We start from the raw sequence: 18,713 nt of genomic DNA, 5'->3' as shown, positions 1-18,713 counted from the left end.
ATATTTCGGTGCATATATTATATCTGAAATGGCTTTTTATGGCTTTGAAATATGAACCATTCTTTATTCAAACTACTAGTTACTGATTATAAACCAGGTTAAATGGATAAATGTTGCTTAAAACCAAAATCTCTGTCTTTCACTAAGTTTATTGATCAAGGATTACACCATATCAACAGTAGTTTTTGTTTCTCTTTCACAGTCACATATGTCGTAAAAACATTAAACTGCCATAAAAGCATGATGACCTTTGAACCAAATATTTTCCTCACCCTCTCACTTGCTCTTCTCAACCATAAGTGCAGGGTGGCGGCAAGAGATCTTTTTCTTTCTCTGATGGTAGCTGCATTTTGTAGAACTCTTCTTGTGCAGCACCGAGTCATAGTGTTCCTTGAATCCTAGCCAGTGTTGTCCCAGGGGGAGAGGGAAAGGACATTTTCAGCCCCCCCCCACCCCACATTGACTGCCCATTCTCCTGGAGGGCCAGCAATCCTCAAGGACACCAGTGAATGATGTTTTTCCAAACATTTAAATCAAAGTAAAAAGAAGCACATTTGTATTTAATTACTAGGCTCTAACTCATCCCGAATGAGACCAAAATTACTTAGCTATGTGAACTCCAATTCCTCAGCTTCTACCAAAAGACATTGACAATTAAGACTGTGCCATTAAGGGTAGTAGAGCAGAGGAAATTGAAACCTGTTTCATAGTACATGACCTGACCATTAAATCACTCTCTATACATGAAGAGTCACACAAAGATTAAATGCATTGCTAATTTGGGATTGCTTTGAATTTATACTAACTGATCACTGGTTATGTATGACATAAAAAGTGGAGAAAAAAATTAGATTGGTTTAAAACACAATTCTCTACTGTTAAGATGTGCCTCGGTTTCCTCTGTACTTGGCATTAACACATTACCCTATTACAGTATGATATAAGGCAATAAAACAAAAAATGCTAAATGAAAACCATATTATATGAAAGCTGTAATGCTAAGGATTTGACTGACCAGGTGTTTTAAATTATGATAAATAACAGCTAGGATTTGAGATTAATGAAAAAGCATGGCAATAAGGAAAATAATTCCACTAGTGGTTAATAAGCTGACACTGCTAGTGATGATTTCATTGTCAAGCACTTATTCTGAGGGCCCTGGGAGATTATCAGCATTTTATAGTTAAGATGCAAACTCTAGCACAAACAAACACCAAAACACTCTAATCATCCACTGCCAGGTCTGGGCTATAGTTCAGGAGGTCTGAGGTCACAAGAAGGTCACACGTGCGCCCTCTTGAGCTCAGAACGTCATCCAGCAACTTCGGCGTAATGTCCCTGCCCCCTGTCTCCTCAAGCAGAGGCCAGTCCAGCAGCTGAGCACTGGAGGGGAGAGCCGGCAGACCAGGCTCATATTCCTCTAGTGGATTGGGATAGAGCAGCAGACGAAGGGAACGGATACCAGCAGCTGTATGGGCCAGGGAAAGCAGCCCCATCCTAGAGAGCGGGTTTAAGGCTATTCTTAAGCTACGCAAAGCCTGGCAACAGGACAGGGAGGGGAGAAGTGCTCCGAGAAGAGAGTCTGAGAGGCCACAACCACATAGTGAAAGCTGGGTGAGAGTGCGTTCAGCTTGACCTAACAGACGGCGCAGAGAGGGCAGGGAGGATTCATCAAGCCAGTTCTCACTCAGGTCAAGTTCTCTCAGGAATGGAGCATGCTGGCTGCAGGAAAGGTATGCCAGGTCGGTGGAGGTCAGGCAAAGGTACGGCAGCTCCAGTACCTCCAGAGGCTGGGAAAGAGAGCTTCAGAGAAGAGAAAAGAAAAGGGAGGATAATGATTTTCAAAGCCTCTACCAAACAAGCAGCAGCATGTGTGTAGTACCTTTGTATGAATGAGTGAGCATAACAAACACATGCATAATCCCATGCATAAATATACCTGAGAAGCAAACGCAAATGTCCTGGCAGTCGGAGTGCAGTCAGACATAATCTCTTAAGTTTCTTCAGTGAACTCAGCCCTTTAGACATATCTTGAAGTGCCCCCTGCTGACCAGGCTGTGTGCGTTGCAAGTCCAAGTTACAGTAATGCAGTCTCAGAGAGTGGAGCTGAGGGAAGGGGGCTAACAGTGGAAGTAGCATCGCCAGGCCAGACACTCCAAGGCTGGAGTAACGGATGTCCACACCAAGTAGATCCTGCTGTGGCAAGAGGCCCAATAAGCAAGCTATGGAAGGCGCAGAGAGTTCCTCTACACGGAGGTAGCGGCAGTGGAGCCGCAGAGGGCCTGGGTGACTAAGGGCATCACGGACACGCTCCCAGGAACGGGCATTTACAAAAAGGTCAGCTCTGACATGGACAACCACTACCTGGTCCCAGTCTTGGTCAGAGAAACCATTTCTGTTATTACTACTGGTGTTTGCTTTCAACTCAGATGAAGCCTTTCTCCTCTGGATCTCCATCCTCCTCCTGATACCCATCACTGAGTCATCTTCTGGTAACAGCACTCGTTCATGACTAACAGTGCCTTCTACTTCATCACTTCTGCACTCCATCTTCCCTACCTCATCTTCTCTGTGTGTCCCCTCACTATCCTTCCCCCGCCCTACGGTGCCCCGGTCTCGTTTGATAGTGCCCCTCTCACGCTCTGCTTCGAGCCCTCTTTTTCTCTCCCTTTCTCCATCTCTCCTTTGAGCCCGGGAGGCTGCAACTCGAGCTTGGAGCACCATTGAGCAAAGGGCAACCGTGAGAGACCATCCTCCCATTGAATCTTCAACCCTCCCATTCTCACACTGAAGTCCACTAAGATCCATCAACTGCAGGTAACACCTGGCAAGGGAGGGAGAGTTGTAAAAAAGGCTTAAAGCTGAAGTGTGTAATTTATGTGCCACATGCGCTACAAAAAAGCATTGCAAAAATAAACTTTGTTTTCAAAACATCTGTTTTGAAAGCACTGCCAGTCTCAAACAAACAGATAATCCCACCCCAACTCACGCCACTGGTCGAATCAATGTGGTTGTCTCTCTTGAGACAGGTTGCTCAAAACAAACCGCTAAATTTTTATAGCACCACAGAGACACCGTGTTTACAATTTTCAAGAAAATTAACCTATGACTGGCTTTACTTATAGTTGTCTCTGCATATTAATCTAAGAGAAGAGTGTAGTTAAACAGAAAATGTTACATACTTCAGCTTTAAAGGAATGTTCCCAGTTCAACACAAGTTAAGCTCAAGTGACAGCATTTGTGGCATTACCATTAAAAACTAATTTTGCACAAAAGTGTGGACAGAAAACGTAAACATAATACAAGTTAAGAACATGATTTAAGTGTCCTAAAATCACTCACTAATCTTATACGTGTAAAGTTATATCCAATAAATACAACTCCATTGTTATGACAGTGTAATGTCAGCAAACGCTGTAATCCGGTAAACACCGTATCTTAAATAAAAACCTGAAACAAAATTATTTTTACACTGAAATTATGTTTACACATAAAATGTTTGTCTTGTGGCTAAACTTTTGAAACAATAAGTATTATAATGCATGGTAAAACAATATGCCACAAAAGCTATTAACTGAGCTTAAAATATTGTGAACCCAGAGCATTCCTTTAAAAAATAGGAGATATAAAGACTTGATAGTCCAACACAAAAAGACAGAGAGACTGAGATGAAAAACAAACACAGAAAAGATAACTATGTCTTGTTTCATACCAATGAAACCAATTGCATAGTGCATTTTGTTACATTATACAAATAGTTCTTATTAAGTTTCACATCACTGGTTTTATTAACATTCAATCTGTTATATTCTTAATGCATTCTACAATATTCCTTAACCCTTTTACCTCCAGAATAGTTCAAAAGGGAATCAATGACATTTCTACCTGTATATCCAGACTGTCATACCTCATTAAATGTCAGGGAGATGTCACATGTTGTGAGGGTAAAATAAACGTCTATGTATATAATATGACAATGCACTGACCTCACAGGTTTTACGACATATTTCCTGATTAAAACGGCTCATTAATCATCTCAAATTAAAGACCCATCAAGACACATACCTCTTGTCCGTCAGTCCCCTGACCACAGCCAGCAGCAGCGCTTGAACGCAAAGCCGGTTCGGAGGGCACTGGCCCAGTCTCCTGCTGCCTCCAAGGGACAGTGTCCGCTCGGGCCACCGCTGGACGAGTTCACCGACGGCTAGAGGACGGCAGTGAGTGAAGGCAGCATCCAGCAGCGACCGGTAGAGCTCTCTCGGCACACAACTTAACCAACACGGCGAAGAGCTGTGGTCACTCACCACCTCCCGAGCGCACAAGTTCACCAAAGACAGAACCATGTCTGCACAAATGTTCATTATGCCAGATCCCAGATTAAGTGACAAACAACAAATAAAACAAAATTACAGCAAGTTGATTAAATAATAAGAGAGAACAAAGCACGACCAAACCTTCTCCAGAATCTCCCAAAGGTTCCGATGTGTTTGTAAAGTAGCTACAGTTATTCTGCATACTAACTACATTGTATGTGTTATTATACAGGATTACCAGGCAGTCGAAATGTCGTGAGTGTTTTAAATGGCTATTCAAATTGTATTTAATATTATCCCCTTCGGCGGATGACAAAATCCTATTTAACAACAAAAGAACAAGAAAATGAACATCAGCAACGAAAAAGTAAATATACTATATTTTGGATACTGTTGCTAACGTATAATTCATATCAAATTGTTTAAATAGCTGGAGTGTTTTCCATGTTGCTCGCTCTGTTTACGACTGAAGATGGTCGCCCTCTGATGACGCAATAAAGACGATTTAATTTGTCGTTGGGGGGAAATGGGGAGACAAGATGGCTGCTTCTTGTATTTGTAAAATAATTTCAGCAATACCTTACATGATTAAATTTTCTAAAAATAAAAAAAAGATTGGAAAACGGTTGCAGCATTTAAAAATCTGTTTGTAACTTTTCAAAAATGTTATGGCTTGTAATTCTTTAAAGTGTTCTTCTAGCACCCCCGCCCCTCTCCCTAACGTCAACAAATGGAGTGACTGACAGTTACACCAAACAAGATACATGTGTTTCCCTTAATTTTAGTGTTGAACATTGCAATAGTACTACGAATTAAAACTATATTAATAAAAATAATTTGATTGAACAAAGTCCTGAAAAATTCTGCTAGATGCTCTGAGATACCGAATAAATATTGAAAGGGGATACCTTTGGTTAAGTTTCCAGTTTATGTATTGCCTCTACTAAGCTTTCAAAGTGTGTTCTAATGCATTACTTAAACGCTAGTGTTTAGATTTAAGAAGCTAAACGAAAATGAATTAATGTAAAGACACAATCCCAAATAGTAGCAAAGACCTTTGAGTTTTCGTTTTTGGTCCAACTGTAGTATTTTGAAGAATGCCTAAAATACCACTTTAATTTGCAATAAACATTTGGTTTCCAAACTGTTAAATTAAAATGTTGACGTTACTGAAATACAAGTTATCAAATAGATGTCAATGTAAAAAAAAAATTATTATTTTTTTTAAATAAAAAGGCAACTAGTAAATAACACAAAACCTTTATTTTCTTCCAAAAAGAAGTCACAGATGCTCAATCATCCTTAATATTTTTTTTTAAAGTGAGTGTCTGTTTAAATGCCAAAACTGCTACAAGAAGCATTTTCCATTCACATTTGTCCATCCATTTCAAAACAGTGGTAAAATAAAATTCATATCGTTGTAAGAAACAGAAACATTAAGAAACTTCAGTTTTGACAATGTTTGGTTTGTTTGTTTACATTTTAGCAAGATGGAGTGGATTTACTAAAAAGCATGCCAAAAAGATGCAAAAGAAATAACATGTACAACGTTGCACTAATCTAAATACTGATGAATGGATATATCATAGCAACCATTATAGCAGGTAAAGCAGAGACTGAAAGACAGGGGAAAAAAAAACAGTAATAAATAGTGATAGGATAGAATCAGTGCAGTACATTCTGTATATTGAAATTGCTGAATGTGATATATACAGAAAAATCAGCAATTTCAATTTAAAAAGCTTTTTTTTGTTTTAAGCTAATAAATAGAAATTAATAATAATAAAAAAATATATATATATTATTAACACTGAAAGTCTTGTGAAATAATAAAAAAATTAAATCTTTCACATGGTGGACTAAGTAAAAGACAACATTAACATACTTAAACATTAAATGTTTTCATTAATGGTCTGTAAAGTTTAGAGAACCAATAAATCAACAAATGTTCAGAAATGGTGGGTCACATAGTCTACAGTCCAAAGTGTGTTAAAAAATGTCTTGAAGATGTCAACACATCTTGTCTCCTTTGTCAAAATGCTGGTGTTTGAACATGCTGCTATGTTGACATTTCCTGGGAGGGCTGGTGAAAATGGTTTTCAGTGTAGTTTTACATGGTTTGTGTCTTAGCCCATGACTAAATGAGTTCATGTCAAACCAAGAAGCGCTCTTGAAATTCTTGTCAGCCAGCCAGCCATACATCTTAAAAAGCAAATGGGAGGTCTAAATTTAATTCATAAAAATCCCCCTTTCAGACCTTATGGAACAGAGCAAAATGGAGGCACACATTAAAAACACATACAAAAAAATAAACTAAAACTCCAACAAAGAAAGCTTTTGAAAGCATCCCCCCCCCCCCCCCAATCAATGGAGGAGTTGAGCAAAAAACAAAAAAAAAGTAGTGAGGAGGTGAACATTGAGGCCCTTTGTCTGATGTTCAATTTGACATCCCAGAGGAAGTTTTAGACACACAAAGCTCGGGGGAACCTGAAAAACAGAACAAATCATTTTAGATCAGTACGACAAATCCTTCCTCTTTAAAGTAATACAAGTAATATTTGGACCAAGCAGGCTGTGAACACACTATTAGGTTGCGGCTTGTGAGTCACCTCTGATTTACAAAAGCATAATAGTAATAACTGTTATAGTCAACAAGTCTTTGTGAGTATGTGGATAATAAAGACATGACCTCACCTGTCTTCCATGAAACAATCCACTTCCTCTTCATCATCCATCTCCATGTCTAACTCATTGTCAAGCCCACTACGACCATAACTACTGAGGACACTAAACATAAGATGATGATATGTAAAAAAAAAAATTAAACAACTCTTGAATGACATCAGCCAAGACACCAAGAATTGTGACATGTATGCATTTGTGTAAAGAGTTATTCCTGACCTGACTGAGCGGCAAGTGAAGAAAACAATGCGTTTAAGCTTCTTGTTGTAAAAAAAGTAGTTGAAGGACCACAGGCTGCCCTCCTCACCGAAGGGGTCAGAGTCAAGGTCTGGGTTGTAGCTACAAACAAAATGCAATACTTTTTTGTAACACCCAATGTACAGAAAGCATGTATGACATATGATCTGAAAAGGGGAGTCTTCAGGAGTCCACCTCTACAAATTAAGTCCTGACAAGAGTTTCTTCACTTCTCACACACCTATAGATGTCACAGCTCTGCAGGTTTATCTCTTGATCAATGGCACTCCACAGTTCAGGCCCCAAAGTGTTGAACTGATCCCCCACAGCCGAATAAAGGCTGCTGTTAACAGAGTCTGCCACCTGGGGACATGAACAGAATGTTAGGATAGGCACAATAACACGCAAATGAAAAGTGAAAGTTAGACGCACACAAAAATCCTAATCTATTTGTTTCTGAAAATCTGACAAAATTGAATGTAGAAAATTCTACACTGCATACATTTTCATTCCAACCATTATCTTGCAACACTATCAGTTTTCAACTCTAACAACCTTTGTGCTTTGCATAAATGAATGTCATATTGAATACTACAGCCTTATGCTTTTATCTTTACCAGCATAATTATACAAAGGAAAAAATAATCATCCTAACCCAGTTCGCGCTGGGCTCTCGGCTAAATTCATGGGCACGGGCAGCACTGAAGTCGTAATCAGGCCCAAAGGACTCATTCAGGGTGGTGATGAGGTAGAACAAAGTCTTCCTGCAACATTTATCACTTAGTGGGTTCTCTCCATCCTCCCCACTCTTCCCCAATCTGAGAGAAAGTGAAAAACAATTTTATAACTGTAGTGGAAGCTAAATTGTTGAGGTAAAGCCTATGGTTGTACAAACGTGTTTGTTCTACTTACAGGTTAGGGCTTGGAGCACTGCTGGACTGAGGTGGTGACAGGGCTTCCAGTATGTGTGGTTCCCCTTCCTGACAGAACTGCTTAAACATGTGCTTGTCATCACCAGCCATCTTGCATGAGTAACTCTCTATCCTGTGATTGGGAATAGTAGGCAGGCAAGGAGAGCGAAAAATATGAAGGGAACAATTTGATCACTCAATAATTATAAAAAGTAGACATCAGTTCATTCAATTTCTACAAAGATGTCTTGAACCAAAATTATAAACCACATACAGTACAGTGAAAATGGGTTTCTATAGAAAAACAAAAAAAAAAACATGAGTCAGTCTGGGATAACTTAAGAAACAGAAGCTATAGAGGCAGCCTAAATACAGAGAACTGCAGCAAGTCCTCAAAGATGCTTGGAATAACTTACATGCCAACAACCTTGAAAAAATGCGCACAAGTGTACCTGGGAGAATCAACGCTGTTTTAGGGCCCATTTACACTTGGTCACTTCATGTGTTTTTACTGATCGGATTGCTATCCGATTGAATGAGCACATTTAATTTACACTTGGCCACATCAATGTGTCTCCGTCAAACGGATATAAATCTGATCTTCAATTCCCATGCTATATGCAAATAACACAGAGTTCACTTCCATGATTGTACTAATGCCGGGCAGAAAATGTAAAAGATGTGATTTATTATTATTCGAAGTGACTTTGAACAGTTCACGTGCGTGCGTCTCTGTTTGTGCACAGTATTTTCCCCACTCGGGACTAATCGTAGGTAAAATGCATCATGCTGCACTCATTGCCAGTGTTTAGTTTCAGTTTCTTCAGTGATCTGAATCAAATAAATGAAGAAAAAAAAAAAAGTCCCATCTTTAGTACAACAAGCATTAGTGTTTTAATTGTTATTATTTATTGCGCAACGCAAGCCCTATGCAAATACTCTGGAGCAGCTGTTATATTTCACATTATCCTGACATAGCACTGTTTGGGTGGAGTAAAGTTTATGTATGAGGTTTGAACAACCAGATGCATTTACACTCGACAGAGTTACGAATGGAATGAGTCTCAAACCACCTCCTAAAGTGGTTTGAGTGATCGTATTGCAATCAGTCTTGGATGAGTTTCAGAGGGCTATATGATCAGTGAAAATGCATGAAGTGGCCAAGTGTAAATAGGCCCTTAAAGGCATAGGTTGGTAGCACCATTGATTTTTTTGGTATTAATGTTTACTGCACTTTGTATGACGTTGACTGACAAATGAAAACGTCTTGGTTACCTACTTAACCTCGGTTCTCTCTAGATGAGGGAACGAGTATTGCGTAAGCTAGCTTACGCTACGGGAAAGATTCATCTTTTCTGAGATATTGAAGCCAAAAAATTATCCTTAATTTTGTATCATTTGTCAACGCAGTGCAGCAACTGCAGACCTTGAGCGGGCTAGCTAGCGAGCTCATTGGTTGCTCTGCGGCAACTGCTGCAGCCTATAGACGAACTTGCGTGAACTCGCGCCCAATGAGAAGCGCCAGCGCTTACTGTCCCAAAGCCCGCCAGAATGGGCGTGGCTAGGGTGCATATAAGCGCAGTTCGTGAGGCTGGAACCCTGGTTTTCATTGAATGAAGCGAAAAATCGCTCGTCGGCACGAAGCACGGCCAGCTACGCAATACTCGTTCCCTCATCTAGAGAGAACCGAGGTTACGTAGGTAACCGAGACGTTCTCTTACGAGAGGTTCTCTCGTATTGTGTAATCTAGCTTATGCTCACGGGAACCCATTGTCAACGCCGTGCGCGCCAAGCATCCACTGCATGAGCCCCAGGGGATGGGGGACCCGGGAGCCCTTGTGAGTGGGGAAATAATATTTGGCCGGCAAGAGTGCGGGTCAGTGTGTGTGTGATACATAAGCACATAGTGGGAAGGAAAAACAGAGCGGCGGTGCCGGTCTGTGTGGAATGTGTCCCATTAGTGCAGCTCACCAGGGGAGCTGTAGCGTATTAAACCGCTAGTAGTTTTGCCTGCAGAGCGGGCACTTCCAGATTGTAAAATCTGACAAAGGTGGAGGGGAAGCCCAGCCCGCTGCCACACATATGTCCTGAATGGAAATCCCGCTGGACCATGCCCACGAGGAGGCCATGCCTCTGGTGGAGTGAGCCCTAATGCCTAACGGGCATGGCAGGTCTTTCGACGCAGCATCGCGGCAGCAATAGCGTCCACTATCCATCTAGACAGTGTCTGTTTTGAGGTGGCGAGACCCTTGGTGCGCCCTCGAGCGAAACGAAAAGCTGCTCAGAGCGTCTGAAAGAGGCGGAGCGCGCAGTATACAATCTCAGTGCTCTGACTGGGCAAAGGAGATTTGTGTCGCGTTCAGCTATCGGATGCTGGCAGAGCCGATAGGGAAATAATCTGTGCTCTGAAAGGAGTACCGATCACCTTGGGGACATAGCCGTGTCTAGGCTTTAAAATGACCTTGGAGTCACTTGGTCCAAACTCCATACACGCAGCGCTGACAGACAGCGCGTGAAGGTCTCCCACACGTTTAACTGATGACAGGGCAGTCAGAAAACGGTTTTGAGTGAAAGGTATTTCAAATCCACGGATTCAAGCGGTTCGAAAGGGGGCTTTCATAGCTCGAGAACTACAGAAAGATCCCAGATAGGAACCGATGGGGGCGCGGGGGTTCATCCTTCTAGCTCCCCTGAGGAAGCGGATGACCAGCTCGTTTTTTCCTGTGACTGGCCGTGCAGGGTTCGGCGAACGCCGCGACGGCCGCCACGCATACACTTTGAGCGTGGATGGGGATCTGCCCTTATCCAACAGCTCTTGTAAAAACACGAGCAGTGACGACACCCCACATGTCCGTGGTTCCAGGTCTCTGTTGGTGCACCATTTTGAAAACACCGACCATTTGGACGCATAGAGTCTTCTCGTGGAAGGGGCTCTAGCGTGTACGATAGTGTTCATTACTCCTTCTGGCAAAGCGACGGGTAGTCGTTGATCACCCACGCGTGCAGCGCCCAGCGCTCTGGGTGGGGATGCCAGATCGTGCCGCGAGCTTGAGAGAGGAGATCTGCTCTCACTGGGATGGGCCACGGGGCTGTCAGTGACAGCTGCGTAAGCTCCGGGAACCATGTCTGATTCTCCCTGCGTGGGGCTATGAGGAGCACCGAGTGACACGTTTCCCTGATCCTCTGCATTACCTGTGGCAATAGCGAGACGGGAGGGAAGGCGTAAAGCGGGTGGTTGGGCCAGTCCTGGGCCAGCGCGTCCTCGCTTTTCGAGAAAAATACTGGGCAGTGAGAGTTCACTTCTGACGCGAAGAGTTCTATCTCTGCTCTGCCGAATATTTTCTGGACTGTTTGAGCGTGCAGGGACCATTCCCCTGGGGGAACATTGTCTCTGGACTGTCTGGGCCGTCGTTCAGGTGGCCTGGCACGTGCGTCGCACTCAGCGAGCGCAGGTGGCCCTGGGACCAACTTAGTATGCGTTTTGTCAGATGGAAGAGGTTCCTGGATCTGACACCGCCCTGACGGTTTAGATAGGATACCACAGATCTGTTGTCCGAACGGACCAGAACAAGGTGACCCTGAATGACCGGGAGGAAGCGCACGAGCGCGTACTCGACCGCTATCATTTCCAGACAATTTATGTGAAGGAGCTTTTCCTGAACTGACCATAGGCCGAAAACCGGCGAGCCCTCGCAGACCGCGCCCCAACCCGTGTTGGACGCGTCTGTCGAGATGACTTTTCGGCGAGATACAGCTCCCATCGTCACTCCCCGCTGATACCATTCGGCCACCGTCCAAGGCTGCAGAGCTGATATACAGGTCTGAGTCACTCTGATCGGCTGGCGGCCTGTGGCCCACGCCCGGCGAGATGCGCGGGTGTTTAGCCAATGCTGAAGCAGGCGCATGCACAGTAAACCCAGCTGAAGTACTGCTGCGGCTGAGGCCATGTAACCGAACACTCTCTGAAATTTTTTCAGAGGCGTGAGGCTGTTCATCTGAAAAGACGCGGCTAGTCGCGCGCGCCGTGTATATAAGCGAGCCGTCATTGCCACAGAGTCTAGTTCTATTCCAAGGAAGGAAATTGCCTGACTGGGCTGTAGTGAGCTCTTGGTCCAATTGACTGCAAGACAAGAGAGAAATAAACCAGTCCCCCTGGCGCACATGCGCGAGGAGTTTCCTGATTGTAAGCATTTTGAACGGTCTTTTTGCAAGCACCTTGTTCAAAACCCTGATATTGGTCTGAGGCCGCCGTCTTTCTTGGGGACAAGAAAATAACGGCTGTAAAACCCCGACTCGCTCAGTGAAGGCGGCACTCTCTCTATGGCCCTTTTGCACAGAAGGTTTGCTATTTCTGAACGAAGCATGCAGGCTGCTTCCGTGTTCACAGTAGTTTCGAGCCGCGCCCTGAAGCGGGGAGGGCGGCGATCGAACTGTAGCAAATAGCCCTGTTTTATTGTGCTGAACACCTATTTGCATATCCCTGGGATAGCTTCCCACGCTTTGAAGCGTAACGCTAGAGGGTGAATGGCCGAGTCGCCCTGACTGCCGTACACAGCGGGCTGAACAGAATGTGTGAGCGCGCTTATTGTGCTTATGCATGACTGCTCGCAGACAGCAGGGACATGCTGTTCTGTGAGTGACTTCCCGATTGAGATGAAAGGGGGAAGAGTCACATCTGTTAAGTGATGCGCGAGCATAGTCACGGGCACGGGAGTTACACATAGAGAGGTGTTTGCTGGCCGTGTGACAGAGCGGGCAGAGAGGGGACGCGCGCACGGGCTCGTTTATTGACTAACACTCGAGCGGGCTGTGCCCGCTTTAGGTGAGTGTGCTCTGATAGGAACACGGGAAGTGTAATGCTTGTGTGTAGGGGTGAACACTGGATTGTGGGCACATTTTCTACACATAAGACATGTTTACTCTTTACAAGATCTTTTTGTGTCGCCATGAAAACGGCGTTTGGGTGCAGGCAAGCGGGTAGTAACACTGGCTTGTTGGCTGCTGAATTCACCACTGTAGTAGCCTGAGAGAAGGGGACTGACAGGGGGCGAAGCTTTGACGGTGGTCCGGCCGCGGCGGGACTGAGCCGTCGTTTTTTCAACAAAGCTAGGAGGACTTCGGTTGTTCAGGTTTCAGCGCAATCTTAGGCCGAGGCCCGCGGGGGGGCGGCGGTCTGCGGCGGCTGTCTGAGCGCGACCTGGGGCGGCCGCCCTGTCGACGCTGGGAAGTCTGGCTTTGTTGAGCTGGGCGCTGTGAAGATGCTCGTGCAGGAGGCTGGTTACGTGGGCGGCCTGCAGAGGAGCTAGCACGGCGAGGCAGGAAGAGATTCATGGCTTGGGTGGCATTCTGGACTTCCGAAAAACGGTCAACAATGCCACTTACCGCGGAACCGAAGAGACCGGACAGAGAGAGCGGCGCGTTGAGGAACGTGGAGCGCTCAGCTTCTCCCATGACGGCTAGCGTTAGCCACAGGTGTCTCTCGGTTACAGTCAGCGAGGCCATGCACTTCCCTAGGGCTTGAGCTGCAGCTTTGGTGGCGTGAAGGGCGAGGTCCGTCGCGCTCCTTAGATCTGTAACAGCCTCTGGGTGCCTGCCTTTCTCATCCCATTCCCGAAGAAGGTCCGCTTGGAGGATCTGCAAGACGGCCATGGAATGCAGAGCAGATGCGGCTTGGCCGGCGGCGGAATAGGCGCGGCCAACACAGGCGGAAGTAGTTCTGCAGGCCTTAGACGGGAGCACTGGCTTAGACCGCCATCTCGCGGAGGGCGGGCAAAGGTGTGCTGCTAACGAATCCTCGACTGGGGGGATGGAAGAGTAGCCCTTCTCGGCGGCGCCATCCACTGAAGCGAGAGAGGTGGAGACGTGGGATCGAATCCTGGCCGAGAGATGCGCGTTCCACGATTTAGAGAGCTCGGCGTGGAGTTCCGGCAGGAAGGGAGCGGCCCGGGCCGCCGCGCGGTGACGGCTTTGAAGAAAGCAGCCGTCGAGTCTGTTAGGAGCCTGCACAGGGGGCGGTGACCACTCGAGCCCGAGGCAGTCGACGGCCTGTGTGAGGAGGCGTATCAGTTCCCCTTCGACTCCGGCGCGGGTCCTGCTGGATTCCTGGGCCGATGAGGAGGCTTGTGACCACTCCTCGCTGTCTGAAGCCATGATGGAACAGCAGCCCTTGTCCTCCGCCTCGCTCTCCGAGGTGGCAGCAGTGCCGCCGCTCAGCGGCAACTGCGCGTCCCGGGGGGGGGCAGGGAGGGTGAACGCGATGCTCGAGGGAGAGGCTCCGGCGAGTCAGTCGCTTCTAAACCCGGTTCCGGCAGCCTTTGGGAGCGGCGCTTCTTCCGGCGCGGCGAAACAGAAGGCGGCGCGGTGGCTTCGGTCCCGAGTGCTTCGAGTCGAGCCCGCAGGGTCGACATCGGAAGCTCCTCGCAGAGGTCGCATCCGCCATCAGCGAAGGCGAGCTCTGCATGCCCCAGTCCCAGGCAGAGAGCGCAGATGATGTGGCGGTCTCCGGCGCTGAGAGGGATGCGGCATGAACCGCAGGTGCGAGGCACCTTTAAAAAGACGCTCGTGCTCTTTTGTGAAGTTCACTGAGGAACTAGTTTGCTTTAAAAAGGATACGTCGCCGGATGGCGTAGCTCGCAGGATGGCTGAAGGTGGCGGCGGCCGGCTTCTTCGAGCGCTGTCCAAGCTTGCTTGATGCCCCTCGAACGGCGACGCGGCTTCTTGCAGTTTCAGAGATGCGAAGAGCTTCGCCGAAGAGATGAAAATCAGGGTTCCAGCCTCACGAACTGCGCTTATATGCACCCTAGCCACGCCCATTCTGGCGGGCTTTGGGACAGTAAGCGCTGGCGCCTCTCATTGGGCGCGAGTTCACGCAAGTTCGTCTATAGGCTGCAGCAGTTGCCGCAGAGCAACCAATGAGCTCGCTAGCTAGCCCGCTCAAGGTCTGCAGTTGCTGCACTGCGTTGACAAATGATACAAAATTAAGGATAATTTTTTGGCTTCAATAGCTCAGAAAAGATGAATCTTTCCCGTAGCGTAAGCTAGCTTACGCAATACAAGAGAACCTCTCGTAAGAGAACTGCTCATGGCATTATTTTTGAAAACATCCTCACTATACAACATTCTTCACAACTACTTAAGTCTATGCACAATGGTGCATTTCTAAAAACACAGAAAAGTTCAGACTAAAATTTGCACTGATATAATTTGTAATCAGATTAATCCAGACATTAGCCAATAAAATTATTTGTTTCTATTTACAACACCACCACCACCACCACCACTCAAACATTAACATATTTTCCAAGGTATCAGCCAGAATAAAAATAGCAACGGTTTACAATTAAAGTGAAGTTGTCAAGTATCTGCAGTTCTTGTATTGCAGTGTTTGAAACCGTCAATTTATTCTGATCCTCCTGATCTGACCTTGATGGTCTGAGGTTTTCAGACCTATGTTTAACAGCATGGATAAAATGTCACAAATGTAGTGGGTGGGGGTTTGCAAGGGAATACATCCAGTGTGTTTATCTTTCTTACTTATGTAAGAGGTTGTGCAACTTCAGACAGTTTCAGCAGACATGCTTATTTATAGGTGAAGGGTAAAGGTTTCATCAGAAGGAGGGTCATATGATTGAAGCCACTGTGGCCCACTTTCCTTAAGCGGATATAGAGCTCCAAAAGTCAGTAGAACAAACAAGCAAAACTAGACTGAAAATGAATGCATGGGTCAGCTGTGCGCTAGTATAAAGCTAGAGTGAGGTTCGACACAACACACCGAAATGAAGTTCAAAAATAGGGTTGTAACAAGATAGTGAAAATGACTCATTAAAATGGTTACCAAGACAACTGCGCACAAATGGGATAGGCTCCAAATTAGTTTGAAGTTAAGTGTACTTGAACTATACTGATGCCATTGTCAGAAGTATTAGGAGATATATTTTTGGGACTGACATTTGTGCTCTGATGGAAATTAAATAACATCTCACTTTGATCTCTCCCTACAGTATATACTCTGCTATATTCTGTACTAATCCAAATGAGAAGATTAAAGGCCAAAGAAGCTGGCAGCTCATATAAAACTCAGCTGCGTTTACACACACCCCTAAATAACCACTCTGGTATGTGTTAGAGGACACTATAACCTGCGTCATAGCAACAATAACAATCATGCTTCTACTGTCATTGCCCTTAAATAACATCTGCACAAGTGATTGAAAATCTTACAGTTACCTTTCTTAAAGGAATATTCTAGGTTCAATACAAGTTTTACTCCATCTACAGCATTTGTGGCATAATGACATTTACCACAACAAATTATTTCCACTTGTCTCTCCTTAAAAAAGCAACAACAATCAAGGTTAAAGTGAGGGACTTACAAGGAAAGTGAACAGGGCCAATATTTGGAGGTTTAAAGGCAGAAACGTTTATGCTTATAAGTTCATAAAAGCACTCATAATAATTATGTGCTTAAAACCAGAGTATTACTTGAACTTTAAAGTGGTTTAAATCATCATTCAATCTTGTGTGTTTATGGCAATACAGATTTAACAGATTAAACTTTGTTTGGGGAGTATTTTTACACATACAGACTGCCACCATTCACTTCCATTGTAAATGCCTTCCTGCAAAAATGTTGTATTTTTGTAAGGGGAGTTTGAATTAATTTAAGAGGTAATCAACATTATGCAAGAGATTCTGTAAACCGCACCTAATTTATATTGAACATGTAATATTCCTTAAATCCTACATGTTTAGACAGAAGTTTGAACAACAACAAAACCCTTATTAAGAGAATAATGTTTAATTAATATAGTGTCCAACTTCAACATTAAGAAACTAACCATAACTAAAGCTTCATGACTACTTGTCTGAACTTTGCAGTGCCGATGTGTCTTGGTGTGAACCCACTCTCTTGATGCACCCCTTTCTCACATAAATGGGGGGGGGGGCTTCTCACCCATTAACCAAAGGTAGAGTGAATTAATGTTTTTTTGTGTTGATGTGTGACAGGATGTATTACCACAACAAACACTTGATGATAGCTCAATGTTTAAATTTAACTTTTAAATGTAAAACTACCTATACCACAATAATAATTCTTGTTCAAGTTCATACCTGCCCAGGATGTGAGCGTCTCCAGTTTCAACACAAAGCTGGGAGCTTAACGCTTCAAATTGGGAATTTTCCAAAAGCTTCATGGCTGAAAATAAAACAAACACACATAAAATAAATCATGTTTTTGTTGCCCTTTGATTTTTGGAAGAAAAAACAAATCTACTTGGTCACACCACTGCATACAAGACAATTCAACAAGTGGTTTCGATTTCCAATTAATGAAACATTTGTCATGGTGATACCCAAGTGGAAACAATTGAGTGCGTGTAAAGTTGCTTATTTACATACAAAGTTCATCGACTCCCGCGAAGTGTTACATAAAAATAATAAATAGGCACAGAATTATGCCTGCCTAATTTCCAACACTTAAATATCTTGTTCGTTTTAAATGTAAAAGTGTTAAAATTAGGTCATCACATACCAGCCCCTTTTACAGTCTTCCCTTCCCCCCACCAAAGCACTTCCTACTTCATAAAACGACAAGGGTGCGTGGGTTAAAACAGCACTAGTTTAATGTACGAACAGTCCTTTCTGGCGTAATAAGAACAAACAAGCCAGTATTACAAAATGCAACGTTTTATGCAATAATTACATCCTCTCGTTTAAATGAAGCAAGAATCAACTGGCATACACTTGACAAGCTACAACTGACAATACATGATTATTCAGTACATTTAAAATGCTCACCTTTTCCGCTGTACGGCCCACTTGAAAAAAAATATCACACAGCCGAGCAGTTAGACCGCTTCACAGATGACTCGATATACGGAGTACTACTAAAACACAATACAAGCTAAAATCCTCTCGAGTCTATGCGCGGTGCGGGGCAGTAATTAAATGTTGCACAATTTGAATTCAGTAATTTTAAAATGATTCGGTCGAGACTAACATATTCTGCAAACATGTTCAATTATCGTTATCGTACTTATTTCGAATAAACACAACATACAACTCAGCGATTGTGTCGTCGAGCTCCAAGACACCGACTGCAGCATCCCTTTATTTGACCTAGAACAAATGTACCTCCTAAACAAGATAAACGACACTTTAAATCAGGCGACTTGACCAGCAGATACGCAAATTAGTACTTGCGATCGACTTCAGGCTACTATAATGGCAATATTGACGATTTATAATGTTATGTCCGTTATTCGAAAATCTCAACCACAGCAGCTTCGATATCCGAAAACAATCCGTGCCAAATAATTCCGTAGCTTGTGACCACGCCTACTATGGGATTAGTAAAACAATCTGGACACTTTTATTGGCTGTTTAGTCTGTCAGTTAAATGGGAATTGTTCACGTCGTTTAAATCATGTACAAAGAGCGATTGGCCCATATCTGAATTTTTTGTTTAAGTTTTTTTTTTTTGCGGTGCGATTTACGAAATGTAAAAAAACACTTAAATTGTTTCAGTATTGAGTTTGGCACTTGTGTGTGCGTGGTTAGAAAACTACTA

General features: G+C 44.1%; 2 protein-coding genes across 2 annotated transcripts; both read right to left on the bottom strand.

The window, feature by feature from the left end:
* Nucleotides 1–53: 53 nt before the first annotated feature.
* LOC127651901 (leucine-rich repeat-containing protein 14-like) lies at nt 54–4,782 on the bottom strand. Its single transcript, XM_052137955.1, has 4 exons — nt 4,455–4,782; nt 4,066–4,345; nt 1,940–2,824; nt 54–1,803 (listed from the first exon to the last, which is right to left on the bottom strand). Exons 1-4 carry the CDS (start codon nt 4,513–4,515, stop codon nt 1,224–1,226), a joined length of 1,806 nt encoding a protein of 601 aa, XP_051993915.1. The 5' UTR covers nt 4,516–4,782; the 3' UTR covers nt 54–1,223.
* Nucleotides 4,783–5,557: 775 nt separating this feature from the next.
* LOC127649954 (repressor of RNA polymerase III transcription MAF1 homolog) lies at nt 5,558–18,458 on the bottom strand. Its single transcript, XM_052135110.1, has 8 exons — nt 17,942–18,458; nt 17,255–17,339; nt 8,145–8,276; nt 7,888–8,050; nt 7,474–7,595; nt 7,215–7,334; nt 7,008–7,100; nt 5,558–6,800 (listed from the first exon to the last, which is right to left on the bottom strand). Exons 2-8 carry the CDS (start codon nt 17,335–17,337, stop codon nt 6,776–6,778), a joined length of 738 nt encoding a protein of 245 aa, XP_051991070.1. The 5' UTR covers nt 17,338–17,339; nt 17,942–18,458; the 3' UTR covers nt 5,558–6,775.
* Nucleotides 18,459–18,713: the final 255 nt, after the last annotated feature.

The sequence above is a fragment of the Xyrauchen texanus genome, chromosome 1 (assembly GCF_025860055.1).
Source record: "Xyrauchen texanus isolate HMW12.3.18 chromosome 1, RBS_HiC_50CHRs, whole genome shotgun sequence".
NCBI classification, from domain to species: domain Eukaryota; kingdom Metazoa; phylum Chordata; class Actinopteri; order Cypriniformes; family Catostomidae; genus Xyrauchen; species Xyrauchen texanus.
This window is presented reverse-complemented; position numbering and strand designations above follow the sequence as displayed.

Excerpts from the sequence above, each read along its gene's own strand:
- LOC127651901 (XM_052137955.1), bottom strand. The coding sequence starts at position 4,515 with ATGCAGAATAACTGTAGCTACTTTACAAACACATCGGAACCTTTGGGA. Across the intron at positions 4,346-4,454 it reads TTTGGGAGATTCTGGAGAAG|ACATGGTTCTGTCTTTGGTG; the intron begins GTTTGGTCGTGC and ends ACATTTGTGCAG. Across the intron at positions 2,825-4,065 it reads AGGGGACTGACGGACAAGAG|GTGTTACCTGCAGTTGATGG; the intron begins GTATGTGTCTTG and ends CTCCCTTGCCAG.
- LOC127649954 (XM_052135110.1), bottom strand. The coding sequence starts at position 17,337 with ATGAAGCTTTTGGAAAATTCCCAATTTGAAGCGTTAAGCTCCCAGCTT. Across the intron at positions 8,051-8,144 it reads AGTGCTCCAAGCCCTAACCT|ATTGGGGAAGAGTGGGGAGG; the intron begins GTAAGTAGAACA and ends ACTTTCTCTCAG. Across the intron at positions 6,801-7,007 it reads GATTGTTTCATGGAAGACAG|GTTCCCCCGAGCTTTGTGTG; the intron begins GTGAGGTCATGT and ends TCTGTTTTTCAG.